A 21,119-nucleotide genomic window follows, 5' to 3' on the forward strand; every position below is an offset into this window, starting at 1 on the left:
TACTTACCACATACTCGTACTTATCTCCTCGGGATATAATCCCTAGGTTCTTGGTTTCTGAAGTCAAGGGGGCGGGCAGTGTGATAGGTGGTTCATGGGGGGTTCGAGGGTGGCACTATGGATCGTGTGTAGGGAAACGCTAAAAAGAGGAATCAGAGGTGCCTAGCGCGAGGTACCTAGTTTTGTAGATGTATCTGGTCATCGGGATCCTTAAATCATTCCCGAAGCTGTGATGTTCTAAGGCATATCAGTTCTTTGGTCAACCCTGTCCCTTAGTACCTTCGACCACCATACCTTTATAACGTTCTATCAATCACACCGCTTTACTTTACCCATTCTCAGAAGTCGAGGTCCTTCTTCATACGTTAGTTCCTGAGCTTAGTCGCATATTTTGGAGGCAGCGTATCATATCTTTGATTCAATTCATCAATCCAGGGCCGAACAACCATTTTTCAGATAACCTTAAAAAAAGAGCAGAACGGTTGCGCACAGAAAAAGCCCTCCCACCAATTCCCACATTTACAAAAGTATGTGATGCCTATTCATAGTTTGGAAAACCCTTATTTGCATAATCGTCCAGTACGTAAAATGTGAGAGTGCAATCATATTTTGGCCGGACATGTCGACAATGGAAGCACATACAGTAGGGGGGTTATTTTGCAGCACAAGAACATGTTAAAAAAAGGCCTAATTAATTATTTGCAAGTAACTAAAAACGTTTCATTGCGTGATGAGGGATCAGGGGCATTTCAGTTCATAAATGGAAACACAGTCAAGCTCATTGTAATCACATTTCCTAGATGTGTACCGTGGGCGTGCATCATAAGCGACGTTATGTACCAGTTACAATAAATATCAAAATAAATCGTTCATTGAAATCAACATTTTTACGGGACCCCTTTCAAATGTTCGTCAAGTGAACCCTCCTCCCTTTTTCATCAAGTGCGCAAAGGTTCGTATATAAATCTTAGTACATCAAGTTTCATTAGCCAAGGAACACCACGAGGCATCCGTTAGTTCTTATTGATACCGGCGCCATTTTGGGCAAGGCCGGTTTAGTCCGGAAGTAGCATCAGGGGCAAAAAATGTCTCAGACGATTGGCGGTTGGACCAGGGTCCCTTTCGGCAGTTCAAAAAAACCTGTGCTAACAGAGGGGCTGGTGGTGTGGACCGCCAATCAAGAGAGGGAGGGAGATAGAGTCTTTCTTACCGGGTCATGTTGATGTTCAGTCGGAACTTACTCGAGTTCGTTAGCCCATAATGTTCCTGGGTGGTTCAGACGGAAGCTGATGCAGACACGAGAGCACCGCCATCTTGTTGCCGTGCCGTGGTTATTCCATAGTGATCAATGCAGCTGTTCCTCACCGGAAGCCTGAAGGGGCTGAGGGCTCTTGGGACTTTGGTAGAATCTTCAAAGTCGAGGGGATGTTTGTCGATGGTGGGGGCTTGCGCCCAGGTGGGCAAGTGCCCGAGTTGCAATTTCGGACAAAGTTACTCCAGCGGCCTAGACCCGCCTTCCGAGGGCCTCAGACGCCATTTTGAGACCCTGCGGCAGCCGCCCTTCGTCGTATCTATCAGGAGTGGAAGAAACTTCTTGTGGTGATGAAAGACAGAACATCATGCTGTTGGAGCAGGACATTTTGGTTCGGGGCGCCAGGGTGCAGCAGTGGAGCCTTCATCTGGGGAGGTGAGGGAGGCTCGTCTGTGCCGCCTCCCTCTCCCGGCGCATCCCACGCCGTCCCTTTGAATCAGGGGTGCACATGATGACCACCCTACACCCCTGATTCCGACTCTTGGGGGACCATTGTACGTCCGGTGCTGTTCAAGTATGCCCGTCGGACATTGTATGTCCTGTGCTGCGGAAATATATGTGCGTCGGACATTGTATGTCCTGTGCTGCGCAAATATATGTGCGTCGGACATTGTAAGTTCTGTGCTGCGCAAGTATATGGCCGTCGCCCGGCTGGAGGACATCGGCGCCGGGCCAGGGCAGGGAAGCCTCCTACCTGCGGAGGCGGGAGAGGCTCGTCCGCGTCGCCTCTCCCTCCCTGCCCACCCTGCATCCGTTCGATGGAGGAATTCGTGATGGCCGGACCAGGAGATACGAGGGAGGGGGTCATTTGCATCCGTCCCCTCCCTACTCGTGCCCCGGGGGACGCCATCCCTGGAAGGGTAGCATGGGAAGACCATTTCATTGCCTGCTTTGTGGAGCCTCCGATACCTTCTCGCCGGCGATCTCTTTTGGTCCATGGCTACTGGCAGGCCCCGCCCCACACGTGCTATGTGTTTCGGGTGGGCGGGACCATCGAACTGTTACATCTCGAGGACTTCCGGAGTGAGCGTAATATGTTTTGTATTTCTCCTATTAGTACAGTTTGCTTTTGAGAGTGTTCTACTAGTTATTCTATTTACCGTTGGTTGTGTGTTTTCTTTACCGTAATTAAATCCTAAATTATATAATAGATGTTTGGCTTCCTTGAGTCCTTTCTCTAACGGGGGTTGTTTACACTGGCCTGTAATTGTGTTTGTTTTTCAGAGTGGGGGAGCAACAGAGAGCAATCAGTCCCAGAACTCTAACATGTCGTTAAAATTGGTCTGACGAAATCTGTGCCATCGAGCATAATCAAACGGGGTGGTTCTATCTGTTCTGTCTGCACTAGTCTGATTGGTTTTTATCTCGCGCCTTTTCCCTTTCTGTCGGCCTGTTCTTTCTGTCGGCCCTCCGTTCTTACCTATGCTCTGTAGAGTCGGGCATTGGGCTTTCCAGTGCCCGAGACATCTACAGAAAGCACATTGGTTTTGTTTTAAATCTGTTCGTCCTGTGCATAGTGTCGGGGGATTACTTTTGGGTCGTTGTGTCCCGGGGTTGTCCTGTCGGCACATCCCTTTACACTGTTCCCTTCTCATGTCTACTCCTCGGAACTGTGCCATCACTGGCCCTTCCCTTTGCCTACTAGACGTTTGGAGGGTTGTCCGTCGTGTCTCTTCACCCTTTCTGACTTCATCGCTTTCCTTTCGTCGTGTGGCTTCTTTGCGCCACATACCGAGACTATCGAGCATAATAGGTGTTGTTTCATTCCTACGAAGGGCTATTTCTACCGTTTCTATTTTGTCAAGATCGAAGGATCCTCTCAGTGGCCACTGACTTTCTCGATCCCTTTTCGTATATTTATGCCACAGCTTACTATAGGCTATAGCGATCAATCCATGCTTCATGAACATGTCCTTATTAGGGGTGCCTTCCAGCGGAGCCGGATGGTTCATCTCTAATAAGCGGTCCGGGCTAAACAGGCTACTAACCAGTGGGGAGAAGACAGGCATGACGGATCACAATGGGGATAATAGTCAGCACTACCTATCTTATCACTGCGTGCAAAGACTAGACAGAATATTTCTAATCTACGTTGTTTGTAGGCAGTGAATACCTCATGAACCAATCTTGAGCAATCAATGTTAGGTCAAAAATAAAAAATCAATATGGTCAATGGGGAGAATAAGTAGGCTCGCAAAGGTCCGCGTCACCTACCCTTTCACTATCTGCAAAGAGGGGACCTATTCTTCCCTGTTTGCAGACAGAGAATCTCCAGAAAACAATCTATAACAGTTAATCAATGGGTGGGGGGGGGCAATTGTTCAGTGGGGGAGAAAGATAGGTCCGACGGATGCGTACCTAACCTTCACTGTTTATAAAGGGAGAGCCTGTTGTTTCTCCGTTTGCAGACAGCGAATCTCCAAATAAATTAACAAAAAGTAATACTAGTATTTTCTCATCAATTATCAATCACTTTCAATTATCAATCACTTTCAATTATCAATCACTTTCGCAATTCGTCGTGTTTACACGACCTTACCCGGACCGCATGGACAGTTTCTTGTCTTCCGAATCCAGCGCCCGATCGTCCTCTTCTCTTCGTACTTCTTGTGGCACTCCTGATGGTTCCCAGTCAGGACCGCAGATCACTCGAGAGAGGTCTGTTCGGAACCAGTGAAGTTCGGATGATCGGCTGTCAGACGAGGGTCTATCGGACAGGGTACCTCCCGATCGTTGCAGTCGTTCACTCTGTCGTCAGGACCTCTCCCACTGGATCCACGAGTCGCTGATGGGCCCTACGTTGGGCGCCAATTGTTAAAAGGGGTTCAAAGACAACCAGTAACCAAAGACCCTTTTATGTTGCCCGGCGGTGTCGCCTCTATGACCCACCAATATTAATCAATGAAGAAGCAGGCGCTGGAGACTGGAAGGCAGGAAACGAGGATTTTATTCTCTCCGGAGGAGAACACATCAATTCAGACAGCAAGTATCGTCACGAGGTGCTCTAACCACATCTCTGAGGCCTGGCCTCTTATACTAGGGTTTATGACCTTTATTACACGTAACACATTCTCGCAACACTTTGATATTTGAAAGAACATCCTCGGAATCTCCCCTTCAGGCCCGTTCCCACATACATTTACAGTTGAATTCCCCACCCCGGTCACAACAGGTGATGAGTGTCGCGCAGCAGGGCATTCCGCCGATTCACGGAATGCGTGGGGTTGATCGGATCTCATAGGGTGGGGGCTTTGATCGGCTCGAGGGTCTTTTGATGGGGAGGGGAAGCTTCCTACTGTACGGGGTAATAAACAGTATCCGCAGGGCCAGGTGGCGGCCTGGGAACAAGGAAGACAAACGGGGACACAGGAAAAGGGGGTTTGCATCAAAAGGGTCTGAGACCATGAAAGGAATGAAGGGAGGTGTCGCGCTGGGAACAGGATGGGATTCTGTGGCGGAGCTGCGCTGAAGAGGGGTTTATGACCCAAGGCATGAGAGAGTGGGGGTTGTCAGCGTACGGGGGATGCTTGCGAGGTTAGGAGAGAGAGAGAGAGACGCGCTGGCTATCAGCGAGGGGCAGGGAGGCCATGGTGCTCAAAATGGCTGCCGCTTACGCGCACGAATGGGCTCGAAAGGGGCAAGATGGCGCCGATAATGTTCACCAAACTGTATTAATTTTCCACAGCATGGTGCATTGCGTATGGTGAATTTCATGAAGACCCATGTCAGGTTTGGGAGTTTTAACCAGTCCTTGCAGTTTAGTGTACTTTGCTTGAATTTCTGGTGTTGCAGTTATGCAATTTCTGTAATTAGGGCAGGGCTGAAAGTACCACAATACAGAGGCCTAGTCGCAAATGTAAATTCAGTCGCAAAGTATGTATAAAACAAAGTTTATCTTAATGACACCCATGAGGACTTCACTAGTGATTCCTGGCAGATGTAGGCCATTTATATGCGTGGCGATATCCGCCAGGAGTGTGGAGCTCTTCACACCAGTAAATACCACTAAAGAGCTGGGGCAGTGGGCATTCCAAGGAAAGGTTACCCTTGGAAGTGTGTGAATGTTAACAAATATGGATATTTTTGTCAGCATTCATTCACTGACTTCTTTCCTTCCCTTTCCACCCTAGAAAGAGTTGGATTTTTACTCCCACCAAGTGCCTGCATATATTATTTTGCTGGGTAAAAAGGCAAATGGATCACTCCCAGATTCAGAGTGGATGTAGGAAAATATCCTTCAGGCAGAAATTATTTTCCACATATAGAAAAAAGGGAAAAAGTTTGAGTTTAAGCATGGGATATTGGGCCAGAAGTACGATCACTCGCAAATTGCGGTTTACAAAACGGAATGTACTAATGTGTCTCAGACACATTTGACGATTTCCTATAGGGTTGCAAATGACCTGCCTCATCAATATTCATGAGGCAGGTCGCAATTTGCAAACCATTAGGAATGGGCTACAATCACAGAGATGGTGGCCTGCTGGGGACAGCAGACCACCATGTTTGCGTTTGCTTTTTGAATAAAACAACATTTCTTTTCAAATCCGCCCGTTTTCCTTACAGGTAAACGGGATGCATTTAAAAAAAAAAAAAAGTTTTCAATTAATTTAGTTTCTCCTGCACAACACTTGTGCTTGTGAAATCTATTGTTTTTAATATAAACTTAAACCAGGTTTACATTTGCCGCTCCTTCCTGGCTTTTCATTGGTTTCTGTGCTTGCCACTTACTTTTCCTCCTTTTCTATTGGCTGTAGCATATGTTCCTGCATTTACCAATCTGTGTTCTTCGTTGACTTCTCTTATCAATTTCCGGAGCTGAAATACCGTTATCATCCTCTTTGGTGGAGCTATTTTTAATAAAGTGTTGCCTCTTTGCTTTTCTATCTTGCAGCAGATTTATATAGCAACTTATGGAGAGATGAAGTGATTTGTCCAGAATCACAGGATGTTGCGCTGCCAAGACTTGAACTGGGATCCCAGCTCTTGAGTCAGCAGCTCTGGCTGCTGCACCACATCCTCTCCACTCCAGCATTGCTTGTCAGGGAGCTCTTTACTTCGTCCCAGATGATGATTGATAAAACCAATGTTTTATTCATCACATAGCAGAAACCGATGCATTGCCAATGCTTGTTTGCAAATTTTTGAACACCGTTTTAAAAGTGTCTTTTCAGAATCGTGGCGTCATTTACAACCCACCTCACATTCAGCCTCACGGCGAATACCCTGACCCTCGGTGGTATTACAGACCATCGCTCACTGTGCAAATAGAGCCACATCTCCTCATCTGATCTCTTCCTAGCATGGCTTGCGATAGCTGTTCCAGGAGAAAAGCCCACTCATGCCATGTGGGTGCCCTAACAGCTGCCAATAAATCAGGTATAATTCCCCTTTGACAAGCTGAGATGAGAAACTGGACCTTTAAAGCCTGAGATATTTACTCATTAGATAGCTGCAGCATTACAGTCATTTTTTGTAATTTTTCTTACAAAAATAAGAAAGTTGCTCTTCAAATGTGATTTGCAGCAGCGTGATTCGCTATGGGTCACGCAAGCTTCTTTTTTCACCTCTTTATTTGATCAAAAAGATACAATAAAGGGGTTTTCATCCACCTCAATTAGATTATGTTCGTAGGGCTTCAGCTGAGCAGTGGTGGCTGCCCCGGAACAAGGTTGGTGAGGCGAGGGGTGGATTAAAAATAAACGTACCTTCTCCGCTGCCCCACCGCACCGCCATACGCCTATCTTGCCACAGGCCTCTCCTCCGTCTGTTTTGCTGGAAGCCCCAGAAGCACCCAGGATTCTGGACTCTCCCAGCCAATCACAATTAGTCTTGGCGTCTTGTTTGGACGCTAAGGCAGTGCCTGGGGAGGCTGGGCACGTACTCCACTGGGCTGTGCAACGTAACCCAATGGAGAACATGCCAAGTGCGCATGACGGTTTGGCTGGCCCTAGAGGACAGCCAAACCGTCATGTTCACTTAGAGGAGTGCAAACCACTCCTCCCGTGCTCTAGCCTCACAGAGCCCAGCCGGCACCAACTCCCGCAAATAAAAAAAATTATAATAACGCCCTGTTATTATCATTTTCTTTTTTTGCACTGCAAATAGCAGTGGGGCGACGCTCCTCCGCCACTGCAGTTGAGGTCATTTATTCCTCTTACTCAACTTTCTGCTCTGCTTATATGTTACAGACAACGGCGTCACACGTGTACTTTACTCTTTGGGCCCTATGCTTGTAATATTTGGGCTCCAAGCATGGCCAGAGATGAGCCAATGCAGAGATGTCTCCAGGTATGTTAAGGCAGCACTTCCCTGCATTCCATGCTTCTGGCACAGCCATATCGAGGGGGTGCTTGCGCTTCAGTGACAGGTTTGTGACAGATCAGGCATTAAAATAGAGGAATTTACTTTAATCCACAGCCAACCCAAGGTGAGCGCTTGTACTGCAAAGACATGATTATGCCACGGTGCACCAATAAATGCCAAGGTAATCTCACTGCAAAGCATCTCCAGGTGCCAGAGTGTGCACTCTACACCCATTTGATGCAACAAGATACAGCTTGAACACAGCTACGGCAGTCTACAAGTGTGTAAGACAGACAGTACTGGTTCAAGCGTGACAAGATGAGAATAACATCTCTCAATGCACAGCCATCTGCAAAGGAGTCCATTTCCTCATTGTAAGACTCATGTCTTTGAGAGCTCAGATTTATTTAGCACAACTTATCACCCGGAGAGATGAAGTGATTTGCCCAGAATCACAGGATGTTGCACCACAGAGACTCAAACCAGGATTACCAGCTCTAGAGTCAGCAGCTCTGGCCGCTGCACCACTTCCTCTCCACTCCCATGATACTTGTCAGGGAGCTCTTTCCTTTGTCCCAGATGGTGATTGATTAAAACACCTCATTATTTATTACAGGCGAAACCGATCCCTTACCAATGCTTGTTTTTCAAGAGCAGGCAGGGGTCCGTGGGACCACTGCCTGCTTTTAAAAATACAATTTCGCTATCAAATACAAAGGGGAAGGGGTCCCCTAGAGACCCCTTCCCGTTTGCGACCACCAATTTGAAAGTGGAGGTAACTGCAATTGTTTTGCGACAGCATTTGGGATCACAAAACAATAATACCTCCCCCTGAGACTCGCTTTTAGGAATGGACACCCTTGGTACGGCCCTTACTAATAGCTACTCTCAAACTCTATTTTGTGAGTCTGTAATTGTGTACTGACTCGCAAACTAGGGTTTGTACATGCTGCAACCATTTTAGCTGTCGCAACCGGGCTGATTTTCTGTCTGTGTCATGCATCTGGTTCCTTATTCTCTGCCATGGACACATCTTCTGATGGGACTGTCACATATCTTCACCACTAGTATGCCTGGAAACCTGTGCCTAGTGCAGCTTTCCAGGGTACTCTTGGGAATGTGTGAATTTCAGAAAGTATGAAAAGTACATGTAGGTGGCGATCTCTAACCATTGTGAATGAGGCCCACTGAGAGTGTAAGTTAAAATACGAGGACCGATATGGCTTCCCTTTCAAAGGGCACTTTGCGAGTTAGCAGGGAGTCATGGGCCTGAAGGGGGGCAGCAGGATAGCTCTTCACTTCCAGTATAACCCCTGGGGCAATTGGTTAGGTTAGGTTAGTTCTTCTTTGACTGCATACATCATATCATTGGAACATCTAGGTTATAAGGATCATGGGATCAAAGATTTAATGATATGTAGAATAACTGCCTGTCATCTTGCCAGAAGGTTAGTATTGAAGAGTGGGCAAGATTATATGTTATTCCCTTTTACGTAGGCCCCTGAGCATATTTCTGTGGCATCAATTATACAGGTGCACTTGATAAATACTGTTAGTTGCTAGCATTACCTTGAGATGCCATTATTTCAGAATGCTCCTGAGGATAAAGAAGGTCTCTTTGGAGTGCACATCAGCCATATTATGTAGTAACACTTTCCTAAGTGTGAGACCTTTGAATAAGTAACTTAGAGCAGATCATGTCACTTTGATAATCCCCAGAGAGCACTTGTGTGATAGACCCTTCCTGGTACTAATTCTCTGAGTACAACCTCCACAAGCTTTACTCCCTGTGATTGATAAATGAAACTGATTAACTAACAATGTTGGGAGAGGTGAGGACCACAGGACAGTTTCTAGGTGTTTAAGTCATGTAAAGAGTATATAGAAATGAAGACAGTTTGTTTGTAAGATAGTCCTCATATAGGATTCTATGACAAGCCACATATTGTAAAGCAAAATGTAAAAACTAGATATAATGCATCTACAAAACATACAGTATAAAAATTAATTATGGTACCCAACAGAAGATAGACAGAATGTATTATGATGCGTTTTACTAATTTGTTAGTGAAAAATAACCTATAACTATCCCCCAAAACATGCTTGGTAGTACATGTATTATGACATAAGTTCCTTTTCCAAAGCCTTCTTCAAAATGTGTCTGTACATTAGCTATTACAATTCGATTACCGAGGTGTAAAGAACATTTCAGAAAATATGCAAAATAAAAGAAGGCAATCTAACAAAGATGTGATTTTTTTGACAGGATTCAGACAATCCACAGACTATTGCAAAAATAATGAAAGCATTGGATGAAAATGAAGATGGAGAAGTCGATTTCAAAGAGTTCATGGCTCTGCTGTTCAAAGTCGCCTTGGCGTACTATGAGGCAGAGCAGGCAGAACAACCACAAGGAGCACAAAAGCAGAAAAAAGAAGAGAAACAATACTCAGCGAAATCAGATAAATCTCAAAAGGAAGATCTAACTAAAGTACATGAAAAAAAACCTGCGAAAGAAGACCCATCGCAAAAAAAGGAGGAGTTAAATGTGAAACAAACCACATCACAAGAGCAGACATGTCTATCAAAAAAAAAGGATGAAGATAAACAGGGAGCTCTGATCTCCAAAACAGGCCCATTGCAAAAACAGACTCCACTTGAAAAGGAACAGGAATCTCTGGCATTGGAGTCTCCTTGGAAGCAAGAGTTGCCTAAACAAGAAAAACCAATAAAGCAGTTAGAAAAGGGTGTGCCAAAGACACAAAAGGAAGAATCACTGCCAGAACTCAAAGAACAGTGTTCATCACCCGAGCATAAACAAAAGCTACCAACAAAAATGGAAACCTCTAAAAAGTCAGATGAACCAAAGCAAGTTCCATCCAAAAAACAAGATGATTCAACCCACAAGCCAGCATCATTCATTTCCAAAAAGGATGAAATATCAAAAAAGGATGAGGTACAGTTGAAGCAAGAGCAAGTTACACTAAAAACCCAGGAACCTTTAAAACAGGACCCTTCTCAAAAGGAGCATGAGACATTGCTGAAAGGCCAACCAAAACACGAAGCATCGCAAAAGCTAACAGATCTGCCACACAAGGAGAAAAAGGTTCCCTCAAAAGAAAACTTTACAGATGATGTGTCCACCAAACAAGATTTATCAAAAAAGGGCCTCACTCAAAAACCTGAGTTGCCAGGTGAGAAAAAAGACCTTCTTCAGAAAGGACTACAGAAACAAGATTCCACAAAGACCCAAGAGGTACAGAAAAAACAAAAAGATCTATTGGAACAGCAAGCACCTTGCCTAAAGGAAGATCCCTTGCAGAAGCAGCAAGTACCTTCACAAAAACAAGATCCATCCCAAACAACTGAATGTAAAGGTCTAGCAAAGGTGCAGGAACAACAGACATCTCAAAAGCAAAATGTTTTAGCCGAGAAGGAAAATTCATCACAAAGCCTACAAGGTAAACTGCAAATACAAGATCAAGAAAAGCACACATCTTCCCAAAAGAAACAAGATGCACTCAAAAAGGACGATTCAATAAAGCTAGAGCAAAAAGATGATAAATCACTAAAGCAACAAGATTCAATACAAGCAGACAACAAGTTAAATAAAATAGATCAATTGGCACAAGGTCCTTTTGAAAAGTATGATTCGGCACAGTGGCAGCCATTATCTCTCCAAAGTGATCCTGTTTCATCTTGTAAGCAAAAAGAGCCATCTCCATCACAAGAACCATCACAGAAGGAGAAACAACAAAAACAAAAAACGGAACCTGAGAAACAATCAGAGTCAACCACTGAAAAAGGCAATGATTGGAAATCCCATGGTTTACCATCAAAACAAGGTGCACATGAAACAGCAACAGCACATGAGCATTCATTACAAAAGCAAGATATTTTGCAGAAACAATTAGCATCACAAAAAGATCAGACAAAAAATCAAGCACTTTTAACAAAAACAGACGTATCAGAAAATGTGGCAAGCCAAAACAAAATGGCAGAAATGTCACAGAAACAGCATGCTTTACCCCCGAAGAAAGGTTCTTCTGAGAAACTAGATGTATCAGATAAAAAAGAACCTGCTAAAAAGGAGGATGAACTTAAAACACAAGGTCCAACTGCAGTGCAAAAAAGTTTAAGTCAAATGCAAGACTCCACAAAACAATTAAATCCATCACAAGAAGATAACCAATCACCAAAAGCAGGTTCATTACCTAAACAAGATCTGCATGATGTGCATGGCTCTTCCCTGAAACAAGACAATAAACCAAAAAAACAAGATCCATCAGCAAAACAACATTCACCAGAGAAGGTTCCATCACCAAAAGTACTGCCAACTGAAAAACAACAAGACAAACATCATGTATTGCCAGATCCATTACAAAAGAGGGATCAATGGCAGAAAGCAGACCTTTCACAAAACAAGGACCTAAACCCACAAGAATTATCTCATAAACAAGATTTTCCAAAAGACAAAGAAACATTGCCTGCACAGAAAGGAGTACATAAAAAGCAAGGGTCTCTAAAGAAACATCGATCATCAGAAAAAGAAGACCCATCCACTAAACAGAAAAACCAGTCAGAAAAGAATGAGCCCTCACAGAAACATGAATTGTTGCAAACACAGGAGCTGGGTCAAAAGCCAGAAGACCTATCAAAGTCCTTACACAGCCCAGACCAAAAAGCAGATCTACCGCAAAAGAAGGATTTACAACAGAAAACAGAAAGAAGTGATATTTTCACAAAACAGGATCCATCAGAAAAACAAGATGCATCTCACAAACCTCAAGACTCATCCCCAAAACAGCTGCCAGACAAAAAAACATCAGAAAAGCATGACCATGTACAAAAAGTAGAGAGCCCATCTCCTTTATTTCCTAACCCAATTCATGCAGTAGATAACAGCAAAACTAAAGAGTTATCACAAAAACCAGATCTAAAACAAAAGTCAGATGTATCAAAGGATCAAAAGATTCCAGAGGGAAAACACGACACAACAAAACAACCATATGATATTGTAACACCACAGTTTGAGAGCCAAAAACTAGATACATTACTGAAGGTTCAGCCGTCTATAGTAATGCCTCATACAGAATTAGAGAAACAAAATCAAACAACGAAGGATGACATTCTTAAAACACAAGATTTATCTAAAAAACAAGGGCAACCTATCAAAATACAAGACCAAACAACAACAAAAGAAACACCAAAGCATGCATTGGAAAGTTCAACCTCAAAAGATGAACCCATCCAATTAGCAGCCCCAATGCAAAAACAAGATCAATCCAAAAAGGCAGACCCACATCATACACCAAAGGAAACAAATAAGAAAGATGAGCTGCTAAAAAAGGACACTGCCCAAAAGTTGGATCAATTACAAAATAAACCCTCATCCCCAAAACAAAAAGATTTTTGGGGGGAGAATTTTCTGAAAACTCAACAAGAACCCACTAAAATACAAGATGTATTAGAAAAGCAACAAAAGGAGTCATCTGCAGAAAAACAAGTCCCTGAGGCAAAACCATATCTTTCCATTAAACAAGATATACCAAACCCATATGGTATGTTCCAAAAACAGGACCCACAAGGGAAGAATCAAGACTCACTGAAGAAACAAGACACATTTCAAAAAGATGATCCAAATAAAAATAAAATTCCTTCAGAAAAGAAAGATTTGTCAAAAGAAGTATTGAAAGAAAGTCAATCTAAAAATACAGGTCCAGAAAAATGTCAGGATGTCACGTCGAAATATGAACCAGGCATAGAAATTAGTCAATTTGAACAAGATCTATCTAAAAAGCAAGCTACGTCAGAAAAACAACTACCTTTATGCTCCAATCAATCCATCTCACCAAAAGAAGAGCAAATTAAAAATGAAAAGGAAGTGAAGCATGGGTTTACACAAAAGCATGGTCTGTCTCAAAAGCATGAAGCTGGACTTAAGGAGGAGTCAATCAATAAGCAAGACCCACTGTTGCCAGATCCCTCAAAAAAAGATGATCTGCTGAAGAAAGTAACACAAGACCAGAAAATAGACTTCCCCCCGAAGCAGCAAGACCCATCTTTAAAACAAGAGGTATTCCCAAAAATGGATATGTCCTCAAAAAAAGAAGAAACAACTCAAAAACCATGTGATACATTGCACAAGTCAGGCAGCAAGCAAGAAGGTAAGGAAGATGATCTAACAAAACAATGTTTTTCTTTCCGTCAACCCTCTCCTCCACCTCCTTATCAACAAGTTATGGGCTCTAAGGAGGATTCAACCAAAAAACAAGTTGAGTCAAAGAAACATGATTTGCCTGGGAGAAAAGGTGAATTATCTGAAATTCAAGAACCCTCAAAACAAGACAGTGAGAAAAAACGTGATTTACAACAAAAGCAACAAGATCTATTACAAAAACAAGACACAAACAAACAAGAAGTAGGAAAACAGTCTTCTTTAGAAATAAAGAAGGAGCCAACAAGTCCACATGCTTCCACACAAGTGGTATCTCCTAAACAAGACCCAGCCAAGAAAAGAAAGTCTTTCAAGAAAGCTCAGTCTGAAGATTATTCCCTATTTCAACGGCACAATATCATACAAAAGCAAGAACCATTAAAAGAAGATCTTTCGCCTGATCACGGCAATGCACCAAAAATAGACACATCTTTCAAGAACTTGGACCTCTCTAAAAAAGATGAAAAAGAAAAAGGAAACATATTAGAAACACAAGACCAACCTAAAAAAATAGATTCAGTTGAAAAAAATGCAAACCAAAAGCAAGAGCAATATCAGAAGGAGGATGAGTCACAAAAAGGAAAGTTAAAACAAAGCCCAATTCAAACAACACATTTGGAAGATGTATCTTCTGAAAAGCAAGATACAGTGAAACAAGATTCCTCACAAAAAAATGACCTATTTGAGAAACAGGATGTAACCAAAAGTGTGTTACAAAAAGATCAATCACAAAATCAAGGTCCATTGAAAGAGGATCCAAGTCAAAAGACTCCAGAGAGAGAAAGCCCACATCCAAAACAAGACAAACATGAACAAGTTAAAATTGAAGATCTAGCTAAACTAGACACGTTTAAAAAACAAGATCTAGTGAAAGATGGCTCTGGCCAGAAGAAGGATTCAGGTAAAAAACAAGATCCATTTTGGAAACAAGAACCTATAACAGAAGATTCATCTAAAAACAAAGAACCAGTTCAGAAATGGGATCAAGCTAACATAAAGGATCCTGTAAAGCAAGAACTACATACAAAATTAGATTCGAAGGAAAAGGATCTGAACAGTAAACCAGATGAAAAGAAACAAGGCCCAGACCAAAGTTCAGATAAAGGGAAAGAAAATCAATCTAAAGAAATCGATAAAATGGAAAAAGATGTTTCCCAGAAGCAAAGCTTTTCTCAAAAGCAAGATGCTCATGTACAATCACAGCCATCTCAAACAAAGCATCCAGAAAAACAAGACCAATCACAGAAGTTAGAGTTAAGTACACAAGAACTGGCAAAAGAAGATCTGTCTAAAAAGAAACACCTACTCTCAGATCAGCATCAAACAAAAGATACACTGAAGCAAGATCCATCTCAAATTAAAGATACACAGAAACAAGAATTATCTCAAAAACAAGATAACTTAAAAAAGGAGCATTCTCAAATACAAGATCTGGAAAAAGAAGACCCACGTGAAAGAAATGATCAAATGAAGCAAGAGGCATCTCAAAAACAAACTATATCCCAAAAACAATCTACAGCCCCAAAACAGGGAGAAATTAAGCAAGAGGCTTCTAAAAAACCAGATCAAATTAAACATGGTGTTCCTGAAAAACAAGATTCAAGTACTGAATCAGCAATTAAAAAAGAAGTGTCTGTGACACAGGACTCTGCAAACATATCTGACTCAGCAAAAAAAGACTCTATTCAAATTAAGGATTCATCTCAAATTCAAGATCCATTAACACATGACACTTCACTCCAGAAAGATGAAGCTAAAACACAACCTAAAAAGAAACCAGAGTCACCTATAAAACATGATCAAAAGCATGATCCATTCAAAACAGATTCATCACCAAAAAAGGAGCCACTGCAACAAGATGCGTCTAAAGAAAAAGATCAACACAAACAAGATTCATCTGAAAAACCACATAATTTAAAACAAGATCAATCTCAAAAAGATCTAAAAGATGACTCTGACCAAAAACATGACCAGAAACAAAATCGCTATGAACCACAATATCAATTAAAACAGGATTCCTCTGAAAAACAAGATCCACTGAAACAAGATCCTTTACAGAAAAAAGATGAAATGAAACAACAGCCATTGAAAAAGCAAGAACTTTTTAAGACAAGCTCCCAACAGACAAAAGAAGATCTAAAACAAGGTCCATCAGAAGTAAAAGATGGAACAGAAAAAGGTGTGTCTCAAAAACATGATCTAGTGAGAGAAGATCCATCTCAAAAACACCTGCTAAAGCAAGATCAGTCTGTAAAACAAGAACCGCTGACACAAGATTCACTAAAAATAAAAGAGCCACTGAATCAAGATCCACTTCAGAAACAAAATTACACTTGGAAGCAGCAAGATGGAATAAAAAAACATGATTCAATTGAAAAACCCGATCAATCCCAAAAAACTAGCATGACTTTTGATAAAGATCTTCAAAATTCTGCTGCATTACTAAAACAAGATCCATCTAAGAAACAGCCAGACCCTTCCAAACAACCACAGGATGCATCAAACATATTGCAGGATGCAATCCAAAAGCAAAACAGACAGCTCAAGGAATATCCAATCAAAACACAAGATGTCTCTGAACAAGCACTGCAGAAAACATCATATGGGTATAAGGAAGGTTCATTTCCTAAACAAGGCCAATCTCATGACTTTGGTGATACAAAGCAAATGCACCAGGAAAAGCCAGAACAGTCATATGGTTGGCGGTTGGAGCTTCTATACCCACCAGCAGATCCTGAAGGTAAACCAAAAGAACTTGATTCATCTCAAGCAAAAACGCACAAAACTATACCAGCCATGCATGAGAAGTCGCTCAATCCACCACCATATGAGGCAGAAATATCTAAACAATTTACACATCAGATTATCGGGCCCCAGCAAAACGATCAACCATTATATTCACTCTCAATGCAGCAAGTTCCATTGCCACAGCAAATACCATCCCCAAAATACCCTTTATCACCAGAGCCAAAAGAACATCATCAAGAATGGCTAGGGAATCAACAGTCTTTAAATAAACTTGCACAGCAAAACCCTTTAAACCAGCATGATACAGCAAAGCCACATTTCCCTACATCTCCACATCATGTGCTGCCCCAACAGCCACAAGCACCCTTACCCTACCTTGGGCCACCTCAACACAAGCAACAACCATCTCCACACACAGGTTTACCACAACAGAAACAACCACCATCATCGCTGCTTGGGCCAACCCAAACAAAGGAAGCAGCTTCAGCAAATCATGGACTTGCACAACTGAACAAGCCATCATCCATACATCCTGAGTCACCTCAGCAAAAGCAACCACCATCTCCAATTGTTGAGCCAGCCCAGGCCAATAAAATGCCATCTCAAAAGCTAGGGCTAGCCAAACAAACAGAAACATCATCTCTAAATCTAGGGTCAACCCAAACAAAGAAAACATCAACTTCAACTAGTGGGTCATCCCAAACTGCGCAAACAGCATCTTCAGATCTTGTCCTCGCCCAACTAAAAGAAACACCATATCCAACTGCTGGGCCAGCTCAGTTGAAGGAAACATCAACATCAAGTCTTGGATCGGCACGACCTATAGAAACACCACCGTCAACTCTTGGCCTAGCCCCACCAAAAGAAATGCCATCTTTAAACCTTGGGTCAGACCAGCCTAAGGAATCAGCATCTAAAGATCTTGGACAATCCCAACCTAAGGAGCCACCAACTTCTCTAAATCTTGCGTTTAGCCAACCAAAGGAAACACTACCTTCAAATATTGTGCTGGTCCCATCAGTCGAAGCCACATCTCAAAATCCTGGGTCAACTTTGGCATGTGAACAGAAGCAACCATCACCTCTGCAACCCCCTAAGTCACCACAAAGTCAGCCCCAAAGTCAGCCCCAGCAACAGCAGGAAAAATCAAAGCAATTTAGATGGCCATGGCAGTCATAAAAAATATCCCACTGGGAAACAAAATGGGACAGCAGAGCAGGACTAACTAAAACCAATGGAATGGAACTTCAGTGATACTATAAATACACCAGTTGCTAATCACAATTATTATGCCGAGGGTTTAATCTGTCAATGTTAAATATTGCTATATACACATGCATAGAAAATATGTTATTGGTATTGGACATGTTATGTCTGTTTTATTTTTCACGATTAATTAAGAAGAGGAGTCTAGGGGGCATATTACCAACGTTTAGTGATATTTATCGCTAACAATGCTTAGCAACAAATTTTTTAACGCTAAGCATCGCCGGAAATTATCGCATAGATAACTTGCTATTAGCAAGGTTTATCTCAGAAGTGATAAAAATCCTCGCGCTAACTGCCAATCGAGAGATTATCGCTGGAAAACCAACGATAATCTCTCAAAGTTTGGCGTTAGCTTGATACTAGGGGCTCACAAACTTAGCCATGATATCCACCTTCCATAGGATATCATGGCTAAGTCAGGAAAATACCAGGTGTAAAAAAAGGAGTGCTATCCGCGGTTAGCGCTGCTTTTTTTTATCACTAACAGGGTTAGCGAAATCCTTGATAATAGGAGAAATGTCACTTAACAACATTTCTCCTATTATTTTTCTTTAGAACGCCCCCTTTGCATCTCATTAGAGATGCAAGGGGAAGCGTAGAGAAAAAGGGTGCTAACATGCGAATTTGCGTGTTAGCACCCTGTTGCTGATAGGGAGATAATTTTATCTCCGCTTTAAAAGCCAAGAAAGCGGAGATAAATCCCTTGATAATGTGCCCCTAGATCTCCACAAGATACGTTACATTTTGTATTATTGTGTAAATTCTTTTCATTGCCAAGAAGATAATATCTCCGTCCCCTTTTAAGGAGCTTGAAGTTTAGGCATGCCAGGGTGGCATTCTTGTATTTACAGCTGTTGCCAAATGATTTTACCTTATGACCAGCAACAAGCTTTTTGCGAGCGGCCTATAGATCTAGACTTTCTAGACCTGATTGAATTTTGCTCGGTTTGTGCCTATGTAGTACGTTTTATATCTATAGTATATCCTGTTTATGAACCTATGAGGGTTTTATTGATTTACTCTTCACTTTTTTTACAGGTTGTGTAATAGTCTTTTCTATTATCTTAACTTATGTTGTGTCTTTTGAAGGTCCTTTGAATGTATGATTGTATCTTTTATGGTGGCATTTGCTTCCGAATAAAGAAATAATTATTAAGAAGTGGAGTCAACAATATATGAAAAATTCAACAATGTATGAGGTTTGCAGTGTACTCTGCCAGACCAGCGGTTATAATGCTTTGGTCTTAGTTTTGAAATGAATGTTTTGTAGCAGCACTACAAAGGCAAAAACCCTCTGTGAAAATAAAATACTCCCAGAACATGTGTTATACAAACCTCAGGTGACAGCTGCAAATGTTTCAGGTGGAAATGTGTGCTTTTTTGGACACAGAACCTTGCAGTCTGAATCACCAAAGACTGCCAGAGAGAATGAAGCGAAGTTCATGGATCTGTGCATGAATGACTCTAAACACAAACGTTTCGATGAATAACAGAGGGAATGTGCTAGGGTAGGACAAAGATCTACTAAAGAGTTGCCAATATTAAAACTAATTGAGAAGTTTAGCAATTGCACACAGTGGGGCATATTAGCAAGAACCTCGTTAAAATTATCGTAGTTTTAGCGGCAGGAAACTGCGGCTAAAAGATCGATAATGGGCTTGCTAATATGTCCTGCACATCTAACCTGGCCTTCTATTGGAATTCTATAACGCATATTAGCAAGCCCATTATCGATAAAAAGGCAATCATTTTAATGAGGTTCTTGCTAATATGCCCCTTTAGTTTTGTCGTCGTTCAGAAAAGGAACTCTAAAGAAATATGCTGCTTTGGCCACCTCAGGAAGGCAAGTTGTAAATTGAGAAACTGATAAAGTGAGATCTAAGGCGATGCAGGGTATTGTAAATATTGCATCCTGTCTAGACATTTTCCAAAGTGTTTTTATCCAGATTACAATCTGTAAATCGCAGTCTATCCTCGTCAGCCCTCCAAAGGTGATTGCTTCTGAACTTCAAAAAGCCACAAATTTGCAACCAGCCATTCTCAAGATCAGGCTGATGCTGACACCCTTCTTCTGGCGTGCTTGCACGTGAGAAGTCTCAACGGGTTTGCAGTTACAGGGAGAAGAAATGTTTCATACAATTTATTTCGTAAGCTGCCTTCAAGGAACAGTTTTTATAGGTTTGTATCTTGTGCTTATTATGCGGGCTTGCTGTGTCCCTGTTAACTAAAGTTTTTGTTTCCTCTCTAATATGTAGGTGTTATATGGACATGGTTAAACATGTTTCCTGAGCTGTACAGTATATATATGACGGAGCTGTGAAGGAAAATATATATATATATATATATATACATATATATATATATATATATATATATATATATATATATATATATATGTGTGTGTGTGTGTGTGTGTGTGTGTGTGTGTGTGTGTGTGTGTGTGTGTGTGTGTGTGTGTGTGTGTGTGTGTGTGTGTGTAATTCTCCTAATATTTGACCAGAAGTGCACACAGCTTTGAATGTTATGCTCTTTTAAGAAATAGATAGAAAACACAAATCTCTTTTCCCAAATAGACAGCATTCAGGTACTCTTGACCCCTTTCATTTGTTTTCCACTATTTATGTTACACATATTAAACCTTCTTTAATATGACCATAGGGTCGTACTCACCTAAAAAACAAAAACTGCCTCTTATGTAACTCGAACAATATTAATTTATAGGTTTTCTTTTATCAACAACTTCTCAGGCGAGCCACAACTGGCTGGGGAAACCCAAAGTTGTTTCTTTGAAGGCTGTTTACATGAAATAAATAGGGGCCTATTTACAGGCCCCTTGTGCCACTTTTGTGTCACTTTTAACATGTGAAAAGTGGCTCAAAAGTGGCGCAAGGGGCTTGTAAATAGGCCCCTAGGTAATGTAAACTGCATATCTCTCTCTCTCTCTTTCCTTTCTCTCTCTCTCTCTGCATGCACTTTTGTCCATCCTATCGCATCCAGCCTACCTACCGCAGTTCCCGGATGTTCATTCATAAAGTATTCAAGGGTATAATTAATTTGCCTCCTGGCGCCCTATTCAGAGATGGCCAGCACTAGGAAGAGGAGGTACAGGCCCATGATTGTTAGCTATTCCACCGGGATCCCCACAAGATGTTGGTCACCACAAGTTTAAGGGAAAGGAATGGGGATTAACTCGGAGCACTAGAAATTACCAGGGACCTCATTTATGAGAAGTCGATGCGTCACTTGTCAATGCACCCTCCTTGCGAC

The 21,119-nt window shown here is 42.0% G+C and overlaps 1 protein-coding gene across 1 annotated transcript in view; it reads left to right on the plus strand.

Annotated features, from left to right (window-relative positions):
- The window catches only part of LOC147673708 (uncharacterized), a 63,237-nt gene extending 44,226 nt beyond the window's left edge, over positions 1-19,011 (plus strand). The window contains exon 3 of the mRNA XM_086947627.1: positions 9,885-19,011. Within this exon, the coding sequence (XP_086803753.1) occupies positions 9,885-17,762 (7,878 nt within the window). The 3' untranslated portion in view covers positions 17,763-19,011. The remainder of the gene's footprint in view (positions 1-9,884) is intronic.
- Positions 19,012-21,119: the final 2,108 nt, after the last annotated feature.

This window comes from Lissotriton vulgaris, chromosome 12 (genome assembly GCF_964263255.1).
Source record: "Lissotriton vulgaris chromosome 12, aLisVul1.2, whole genome shotgun sequence".
NCBI lineage: Eukaryota > Metazoa > Chordata > Amphibia > Caudata > Salamandridae > Lissotriton > Lissotriton vulgaris.